This window comes from Pomacea canaliculata, linkage group LG7 (genome assembly GCF_003073045.1).
Source record: "Pomacea canaliculata isolate SZHN2017 linkage group LG7, ASM307304v1, whole genome shotgun sequence".
NCBI lineage: Eukaryota > Metazoa > Mollusca > Gastropoda > Architaenioglossa > Ampullariidae > Pomacea > Pomacea canaliculata.
In genome coordinates this window covers 16995296-17005944 of record NC_037596.1, presented here as the reverse complement: position 1 = coordinate 17005944, position 10649 = coordinate 16995296, and the positions used below count along the sequence as shown (strand labels likewise).

General features: G+C 37.5%; 1 protein-coding gene across 1 annotated transcript; it reads right to left on the bottom strand.

Annotated features, from left to right (window-relative positions):
* Positions 1–5997: 5997 nt before the first annotated feature.
* On the bottom strand, positions 5998–10593 carry LOC112568241. Its single transcript, XM_025245439.1, has 9 exons — positions 10479–10593; positions 10196–10324; positions 9247–9541; positions 8668–8860; positions 8042–8172; positions 7305–7452; positions 6979–7180; positions 6530–6645; positions 5998–6239 (listed from the first exon to the last, which is right to left on the bottom strand). Exons 3-7 carry the CDS (start codon positions 9428–9430, stop codon positions 7096–7098), a joined length of 741 nt encoding a protein of 246 aa, XP_025101224.1. The 5' UTR covers positions 9431–9541; positions 10196–10324; positions 10479–10593; the 3' UTR covers positions 5998–6239; positions 6530–6645; positions 6979–7095.
* Positions 10594–10649: the final 56 nt, after the last annotated feature.

The following is a 10649-nucleotide window of genomic DNA, read 5'->3' as shown; positions in this document are numbered from 1 at the left end:
AACTGAATGCGTCCACCCTGTGTATTGTCTAGTATATCACTTGAAGATAAACGGTGCCACGATCAAAGAAAAGTTGAAGTAAAGTCAAGAGACATGCCTGTTAATAATTTTTGCTTATGGAATATTTTATTTACACATTTTAGTTGATCCGAAAGCTGATACAACAACAGCGGGAAAAAGCCTATCTCCGGAGCAAATGCTAGGAAACAACGAAAAATAAAATTATAAAAATAACAAAAAAGTATAAATGAAGGCAGAGATTTCATAATGTTAACTTCCACTCAATTCTATTTTATTGAAAAGAAGGTTGACCTTTTTTTGACCCACAGTAATTTTGCATGTATTATTAACTATTGTTTCCGCAACATTTTCACATAAATGGGAACACTGATACAGTGGAATTAAGAAAACTGTCTTCTTAAATTAATTTTGAGAAAAAAAAAATATCATTGTAAAGTTCATTTGGCAAACAAAAGTTTACATTCCCTGAACTGCCAGTCAACCAGAAATCAGAATAAACATAAAAGCGAATATTTTTTATTATTTTCTTTTCAATTTCAAAATGAAACAGTAGAATTGTTTACTAACCACGGGAACTTTATGGCAACAACAATGATGGCAGTACATGAGGCCTGAAGGTACAGAGAAAGAAAGTTGGGATTTGGTCCGGCCAGAGCGAAGCAGCTACAGGAGGGACTAAAATTTAGTAAATGTGGGAAACTTGTCATAGCAACACAAACTATATTAAGTGAATCACAACAAACATTTTTAAAGGGACAACAACTCAGCTCTTGGACTGCCAAATTCGAAGTGAACGTGTTTTACTAAATGAATCTTGTTTAACTTCGGTTAGTCTGGTTGTGAAATGAGACTTAGTGTGAAGAATCATCAGTCTGTAACATTTTCATACGAAAAATACAAAAAAACGAGCCTGATGTGTTTAATGGAACTGGGAGAGAATGGCTGCCTTCAATGAAAAGTTTGAATTTGTGTTGTAAGCGAATTCAAACAGCTTCACTTTTCATATTAAATTGTGTGTGTTTAGCTTTTTCATGTTATTTTTATTAAAATTTGACTTGTAGTTACTCTTTAGCAGACGATCAAACACCCACTCGCGCAGTGATATCAAAGGAAAATAGTCCATTATCCACATCTCTTCGCAAGCTGTAATAATTTGAAACTAAAAGTTTTATGTCTTTCTCAACTGTTACATTTAATTTGATAAACCTGTGGGATGTGAAGGGAGACAATCTCGACGTAAACACCAGTAACCGGTTTTTCTCTGATTTGTTTCGCCAGTGTGAATGTATATTTGGATTAAATTATGTATTCGTGCATGTTTATCATCAAGTAACTATTTTTCCTGTTCTGCTCGACTGCTCCACGATCAGATAGAATGATCGTGTTGTGACGAGGCTCTTTGAGACTCCACAGGTGTCAGGTAGGTGTTCTTGTGTTGATTCTGTAGACTTCACACCAGCTCACTGGTTTTTTTTCAGCATTATCTCATCTTCAGAAGCTACTGGCTGAAAGGTTTTTATTCAGGTATTAAGGAAAACACGGGGAAAGCGAATGCGTAAAATGATCAGCAACATTCACATTTATTTTTGTTTAAATGCTGAAAAAAATGAGCGAGCAGCAGCTATGCCACTCTATTTTTTCTCACTAAAATGTTAAAATTTTTCTTTCCTCTTTATTTAAGTGCGAAACATTTCAAGGAGTTAATTAACGAGATGAAAAGGGAGAGAAGACAATAGTGGTATAAGTAATATAAAATAAAAATTTTCGAAGTGGGTTGGTGGCCAGCTTGCAAGATAAGACAGTTGATAACAATACCTTTAGTTTTCTGATTTGGTTAGCTCGGCGTTCTCTTCATCTATGACTCCGTATATAGGCCTAGACAAATCATCGCAATTATTGTAACACGTACAAATAAATAACACGCACAGACATACTTTACAGTGATAATATATGATACAAGTATAGACAACTATGTTTTACACAATCACACTCACACAGAAAAGCGATACATAAAACTAAAAACAACATACAAACTATAATATCATTCTTGCATAAAGGATTATCATAATCTGAGCATGCCAGCGAGAACTTACGTGCACAAGCACCACACTCTGAGAGAAAGAGAAAAACAAAAATAATTTTACTGTTTAACAACTATATAAAAAACATACATCCAGCAAATGGAAGTTGGCTAATCATGCGTTACGATTTACTACGATACACTTTTATGCATTGAAGTTATCGGTTCAAAGAACCTTATTTCATTCATCGTATGATAGAGATAATTAATAGCTGTATTAAGATATTTATTTTTAACAAAACTTTTCATTGTCTTTACTTGTAGAGTATGCATATCTAAGAGATAAAAATTCGAAAGAAGCGATTATTTAAATACAGAGTTGAAAAAAGGAAATAACAATAAAAATATAAAAATTCTCCAAATTAAAAGGAAACAATAGAAACATGCCAGTATTCTCAAGGAAAAACTTGTTAAGAAGTCATTAGAACTTTAGAACAAGATATTATTATCAAAAAAAATGAAAGTAGATCCAACTGGATACAAAAGACAAAACATTCGGCGTTCGTAACGATATTTCAAACTATTTATGACAAAGCAATAATACAACTAATAATTATAATATTTGTAGCAAAAAAAAAAAAGATTGATAACGAGAGGTCTCGGCAGAAGGGCTTTGAACTCTTACCTTCCGCAGCAGGAGCATTTCTTGTCATCTCTGGTGGATGAAGACATGTTCAGAGGTTTCAAGTCAATTAAAATTTTGTGTACGAGGACATTTTTCTCCGTCGGTATTCTTGAGATGCTCATCATATCAAGCATTTACCTTTTTATGAAATATAAACTTATATCTACTGTAGTTTTGAAATCCTTCAGCGGAGAGAAGTATAATTTAAGTAATGGTCCTTTTTTTTACCTGAAATTTTGCGTATTGGGATATTTCTGTCAATTCTAGGTAATAAAAGTGCTGACGCTACATGAAGCAGGAGATAAATATGGTGTAGATCATTGTCATTATCAAAGGCATGGTGTATAGATGTTTAGCAATATACAGGCTACGGTGTTATAAATGTCTCAACGTAAGAGCTAACTCTAGCTAACTCATGTGAGTGAGAGAGAGAGAGAGAAAGACTAACTTACCCAGCACGACATGATCTGAAAATTAAAGAAGTTTTACAGCTTAGTTCAATACAATGACAAAAGTAAGTAAATGAATTAAAAATACGCCATCATTGTAGAAATGTATAGCATAGACCTGCAATGAATACTTTCTTTCTTGTCCACCATTTAAGAACTGGAATATAAAGAATGTATATATATATATAGAGAATAAACCCATGATGATAAAAAAATATAGTGTACATTCATTATTTCACCAGTCCAGTTTTTGGTCCAAACTATTTCCTCTAAAGCTACCTCCCCAGTCATTATTCATACCTACCCTAACCCTGTCACCTCACCCATCTCGCCCAACATTTCGGACTGGTGGATAGTGACGACTTGGAACTGAATAAACTAATTCGGGAAAAAGACACCTTAGTACCATAGCACTCCAAATTAATTCGAAATTTGAGAAACAAAATAAAATAATCGACAAAAGCAGTCTTATTTTCTGTATTATTTAACATCCTACCGAGGAAGGAAAGAAGTGTAAAGGTTGGCAAGAAAAAGAGTGAATGTGGAAAAAGTGTTGACAAAAATTAACTCACTTCCTGATGATTCCACAGACTGCAAAGAAAGAAAAAGAAAATGATTTAAACATTATTACACTCTTGCAGGCATCGCGTGTCTTCATTAAAATAAATACCGTGTTCTTATCTCAGTCAATAAAGAAGTAACAAAAGTACGGATGTAGGAATAGGAAAGTAGTAAAAACGATAAATATTAATTGTTAAATAATTGTGTTTATTAATGAATATAAATAAAGTGTTAAATGCCAATGATTGAAGAATTGAAGAACACATAAGTAATAGAAGTGATAATGAAAACATGTTTTAAATGAATGAGATTAAAACTCCAGGGGAGATGATTGCATGTAGCGAGAGGAACTGTTTGTGACTTAACTTGCAGGAGAAGGAAATGTGCGAGAATCAGTGAAGCGAGTGGCTCGGTGATTACAGAAACACAAGAGTGTTTATCTTCTCATTCCCGTCTTCCATCCTATCGGATATGTCCCTTCCGGTCCTGCAAGAGACGGATGAAGTGCGATGACCACTTACATGCACAGCAGCAGCACATGCTGATGATCATGATGATCATGATGACGATGAGAGACGGGAGGATGACATGGAGGATGTCTGAGGTCGATAATGGTCTGGCCTGGTAGTCTGTGAAGCCTGTCACGACACACACGCAGACAAGCGCACGTATAGCACATATGAACACTACACGCGTATGCAAACACAGACATATATATATATTATGGTATAACGGACGCACGCAGCCAACTGCCATCAAGGGGCTGGACGAAAACAGTCATACAGACAACTTTTTTCTTTGTTTTTTTCTTCTGTGTTCTGACTGCTTACGACCGTGGATGTCGTGCTGGCTGTTTGTGGTGTCTTGCTGTCAACCATTCGTTGCAAGGGATTTCCCAGAATTATTATATATAAATTGTGATTTCACATCTTTCTTATCTTTAACACTCATCACCTTCTCACTGTCCGTGTACTCTGTACCATAATTGTCATCACCAACTCTTTAGTTTTTGTATTTATATTTGTTTGTCTCACCTGCAACCGCTATTGTTTGTTCTTTATCCGTGTCGTTCGGTTTCATGGTTGCTTCGTGGTTCTCTGTACCATGATCGTTTATTGTCTCATTCTTCACATGATTCTCCTCCTCGGTAAGAACTACTGTCATCTGACTTTCTTTCGTAGTTCCAAGACGAGGAGAATTATGAACTGCCACAAAGGAAACAAATCAGCTGGTAACTCGTCAAGAAGAGGCGGATGAGAAAGTGATGAAAGAAACTATGACAGTGTTTAGAAAGTGGGGGAGAAAGAGGACAGTGACATTAATTCATTATATTTTTTTCATTTTTGAATTTTAACTTTAACTAGTTGCTTGGCTAGCTTTTAGGCTAATTTGCAAGTGGTTGCTAGTATTGGGAGGTCACTGGTAGAAGGGAATTCGAACATGGAGGGGAGGCCAGTAATGGGGGACAGGAGAAAACCCTCGACGGAGAGTGACCAGAGACGAGAACTGAACCAACAACATTTTTGTTTAGCTGATCATTTACATTAAATTATTTTTAATTCAACTGTTACTGTATTTTATTGTAACCTCACCTGAAAGTCACCATAGAGTGCAGATGACAATAACCTAATGAACTTTAGTTCAGTGAATGAGAGGGTTAACGGTACCTACAACGACGGCTAATGGAAGGCGGATCCCTCACTCCTCTTTATTCGCTGCCTTTATCTACCCTGACAATTCTGAGATCTACCTGTACCCATTTCTGGTGAAGGAACTGGAAAGTTTTTACAGTTGCAGGCTGGACAAGGCTTCGAACGAGCGATATTCTCTCAGTAAAAGAAATAAACAGTGGAAACAATAAAATCTCTCCCCCTGTATACCTGCCACCTACCATGTCCACCACATCTCTGAGTCTTCCTTGAGTTACTCCTGACAACAGTCTATCAATCCTAGCCCATCTTCAATCACCCTTCCCATCAGCTACTTGTCATCCTCTGAAGAATCACGACACTCAGTTCATGCTACCTAATTCCTTTTTGCCTTTTCTTATTTGTCTTTTACTATTTATTACTGATGTTTATCCTTTCGCACTTCTTACTTTTTCCATGTCTCGTTTTGCGTCAAACGCTAATAGCACCATCCTTAGGACCGCGAGTATACATTATATAAATCACTCATCATCATCACCATCATCATCATCATCATCATCATCATCATCACCATCATCATCATCAGCAGCAATAAATCTCTCTCACCAGGTCTCGTTGAGGACTGGAAATCAGACGGGCCTCCAGGAGCGTTACCGTGATGTTTTTATATTCATCTAAAGGCAACGGAAGGTGCCACACCCTTATATTTTCAGCAAACACCACTTGCCCAAATCCAGTGGTGTTTGTTTCGGTCTCATCCGGTTCTCGGGAAACGTGAACAGGGGGAGTGGCCTGGTAATAAACTTCAACCTCGCCAAACGCTCCTCCGTTTCTTGAGATGCTGGTGTCAGCTTCTGGCGAGAGAACAGAAAGGTTTACTGATCAACATCTACCAGCTTACAGTCTCTTCTGAAATAAAGGCAAAAAAGATGATACAATTACATATATTTATATTTAACCTTTTCTGTATTGTTAAATGAAACTCCTGGTGCCTTAAAGAATTAAGAATTTTTTTTTCTGTTTACAGCAACCGATATTATTGTTGTAGGCTGTTTAGTAAACCAATCAACATAATTGCGAGAGTTTATAGGCATAAAATATTTAACAACATTAGGACAAAGTCAGTGTTGGCAGAAGTCCCTACGTTTGGGGTCTGTGATGGAGGTGGGGCCAGTCAGAACAAAGTAACCATACGGATCGTCGTTCGCCAGGATTTTAACAGAAATCGTGGCTTTTTCAGGTATCACTGGTGATGGTGCCCTGGAACGATACGGTTGATAAAGAAATAGTTGAGTAAAGGAACTAGGCAGTGGTGACAAATGGATAAAGCGATGCTAAATTATAGAAAAACCTGATTAAGATAGCAGTGATAATTGATTTAAAAGTTATCAGATGAAAGTGATGATAAACTACCTAAGACGGATGTTTAGTGCTGAAAGAAAATGTGAAAAATAAATCAAGGCACTCGTTTGCTGTAAAGAGATAAACATTTTTTAAAAACGGAATTAAACTAACAAAAATAAGCACACACAGAGAGAAGAAAGAAGGAGTGGGAATATGAATGAGAGAAATGGACAGAGGAGAAAAAAAAACCTTCTCGGCCTTTGTAAGCCAAAGGAGATGGTTTCGTCTAGCTCCGGAACATCATCATTTCTAATAATTAGGTTCAAAGGGGCACTTGTATCGCCTGCAGCAAAATTAATTTCGCCTCTAGAGTCCTCCAGGTCTTCCCGGCATTGTTTGATGCCTCCCACATGACCACATCCTTGCTTGCACTGCTACACCGACGAAGCACCTGTGAAGCAGAACGAGAGATAACAGCTGACAATGTGAAGAACAGGGAGTCCTAAAGTTCATGAACCCGAATAACCAAGCCGATGACAACGTTGCTATTGATGATCCCATCGATGATCTCTCACCTTGACAGAGACTGTTCTGGTCGCCTCATGGTCAGGCTCTTCTGCTCCAAGTCAGAAAGCTCGAACTCATAAAAGCCGTTAGTCACGATGTGGTCGTATTTGCTTGCGTCCACTCCTTCCTCCACAAATGTTTTCCCCTTCAGGCAGGCTGCACACAGAAGTTAGTGAATTTAAATTTTTAAAAAATCAAGTTGGAATTTATTTATTTATTTAATGCTGTAGTTATTCTTTATTGCTGTTTATCATTTGTTGTTAATTGATTTTTTTAATCTATATTAATTTTTTCTCGTTTATTCACTGAGTTGTTTGTTGCTTATTTTAATTCTTTTATTCTGCTTTTTATTATGTCTATTCCTGTTTGCGCTTATCCCATTATTTTCTTTATCACGATCGCTTCCTTTGTAACACTTTATTTCTATTTTTAAATTATTTTATTCACTTTATGCTTATTTAAATTTAATTTAAGCTATTTTAAAAACGTTATTGCCTTTAAGACATAGGAACTAATGGCTAGTAATGATTGTTAAGATATAATTACGAACGTTGGATAGATAAGTTTAAGAATGGACAATTCGATGGATGAATGAATGAGTGAGGTGCATTAGACCGACCGACCGACCGACCGACCGACCGACCGACCGACCGACAGACGACAGACAGACAGACAGACCGACAGCCAGACAGACAGACCGACAGCCAGACAGACAGACGTTCTTATCAGGAACTCAAGTACATACTGATAACTTGGATGTTGACAGTCTTCGAGACTTTTCCAGGTTCTGCATCTGTCTCTTTGACTTGACAATACAGCGAAAAGGTCGAGTCAGCCTCCGAGGGTATGAGGGTGAGTTTGCTTGACGTGTTGTATCTGCCGACAAACAAGAGACTAACACTTCGGAATACTGAAGATGTCAGTTCATATAGTAGTAAATTACCGATATTAAACAGATTGAGTCGAAACAACACAATATATTTTTTTTACAACTAATGCAGACTTCAATACAGCGATTGAAAGAAAATTCTCTCCTTGTACTGAGTAGTGGGATTTGTGATTAGTCCAGAGGGTAAAGATTTTGGCTTGCAGAAAAAGGATAAACATTGAATAAAAAATTTATTTTTCACAACTGTTCTGATTGGATTTTGCCTTAGGACAAACCTACCAAACTGCCTTCCTTAACATTGCAAATCATATTGAAGACGTGCAATAAAACTGCAATGTATTACCGAGATACAAAAACTAGCAGTTGTTTGGTCATTAGCCAGAAGTAGGACATACCTAGAGATCGCTTACCTACAAACAAGTTTTCTCACCTTTCTCACCCAGGTAACATCATTATCTTTCCCACGCACTCCCACAACTCACGTTAGAAGCTCGTCCTTGTCATTGTAGCTATTGTCCTCGCTGTCGTAGCCATGCGAGATGTTGGTGCCGTTGCCGAAGAACCACTTGATGGTTGGCACTGCGCGGTTGGCGCCGTCGGCCACACAGTACCACGAGTAGCGGAGTCCAGCAATCACTTTGGATGGTCCTGTGAGGACTGGCTTCTCCACCAGCTCTGGACACACGCAAAGTAGAAACCGTGCTTGGAAGCTGCTCGTGTTTATGAATGAACTTCTCATGCCAATGTACTGCTCAAGCAAAGAAAGGTAATGTTTTTCTCGCCTTTATGTGTTAATGCAAACTAAGTTGACCAGTTCTCATATGAAATGCTTCTACAAGACAAAAATGACACCCAATCCATAAAATTACCAAGCATCATACGAAATTAACTAGCTTCACTTCCATACAATTAGCAATACGTGTTTTATTAAGTCGAGACGCTTAGTGAGTCAATTAAATATCAAATTTTCTTTAATGCATTAAGACAACTGTAATGTATTTATACGACAAGACCAAACTATATCCCTTGTACAATAGTTTCGACTTAAGAGTGTAGCTTACTAATTACGTGAATGGTTTGCTGAAACATTTCCTTTTTTTTAGGATTGAGGAGACTCTGACAGGTGATGATTTTGCCGTTGAGATTTGCGGTGACAGGGAGGGAAAGTTGCAAAGAATAAACGAAGACTTTGTTTGCTTGTGTTATCTGGCTGCCTTGCGACTGCAAGGGTTTGCCATCCAGCATCCAGACGAGAACGTCTCTGTCTGTGACGTGGTGCGCTCATAATGACACATGAAATGTTTGCTGTCCAACCCAAGATGTACCCGTGGGCATCCTCGACGAGCATAGGTCGATCTGTAGCAAAGTTCACAGGATTTACATTTACTTTAATTTCGTTGACTATGTACGTAGGTATACACCAGGAGGCTAGAAAAAGGAAAAAATGAATGATTTGAAGAACTTTTTCTCTTTTTTCCCTTTTTATTTTCTGTTGTTGCTGCCGATTTTTTTAATGAGCTGCCATAGACAAAATAGCTAGTATGTGAATAATAGATACTATTTATAAAGATAGGAATGAATGAACATGCGTGGATATATTTTTAATATCTCAATAGCCCTTAGAAAGTAACAGAATAAAAAAAAATCTTGAATCTTGAAACTAGTGCAAAGTTCCTAGGATTTTCAGAACAAACTTCATAGGATTTCTATACGTTTGAAGGATTTTCTATTGCGAAACTCATGGGATTTTCATAGGATTTTTTTTTCGGTAGCAAATTTTATGAGTATTTTATTAAATAACCTACTACTACTTCCACCGTTGCTACCACCACTACGATCACCACCTACTAGGGCATCTACAATATATGTATATATAGAGAAGACAGTGTGGTTGATGTTTCCAGCGTGTCTTACATACACAGCGGCATTTTTTTATTAGAAATGGACAACAAAGAAGAAAGCCGAAGTATAAGATGAAAACATTTTCTCTGGAATCTGTTTACAGATTACCTGCAATGACAGCTTTACAAGCGGCGAAGACCAGCAACACCCTCGTCAAAGTTCCTGGGTAGGTGGTCATGGCGGTAAGACGGGTGTGTGGGAGCGGTGACTGGGTAGTAGAACCGGCTTGGTACTGTCCTGCAGCAATGCCAGACGCTTAATCTCATGAGTTAGGTAAATTAAAAAAAATAAGTGGATTTTCAACAGCGTCTACTTCACGCAAGCGCGAACAAACTGTTACTTGGTTTAAAGAATCCTTCCCATGTTCTCTTTCATGTCTTAATTTACTTACTTTAGTCAACGGGAAATATTTCCAAGTCGATCAGTTTGACCTGTGCTTCCTTCTTCCTCTACAATGTAGCGAGACTAGCACAAAACAGAACTGAACCTTGAAATCATCTGCGTTTGATAATGTTATCGCCATCCATAACGCTATGACGAGAAAGCAGACGAAGGTATGAGT

What these genes read in the sequence shown, in the direction of transcription:
- LOC112568241 (XM_025245439.1), bottom strand. Translation starts at nt 9,430, where the DNA reads ATGCTGGATGGCAAACCCTTGCAGTCGCAAGGCAGCCAGATAACACAA. An exon ending in GCAAACCATTCACGTAATTA is followed by an intron (nt 8,861 to 9,246) that starts GTAAGCTACACT and finishes GCGTGTGTCCAG; the next exon opens with AGCTGGTGGAGAAGCCAGTC. An exon ending in TGTCAACATCCAAGTTATCA is followed by an intron (nt 7,453 to 8,041) that starts GTATGTACTTGA and finishes TTCTGTGTGCAG; the next exon opens with CCTGCCTGAAGGGGAAAACA.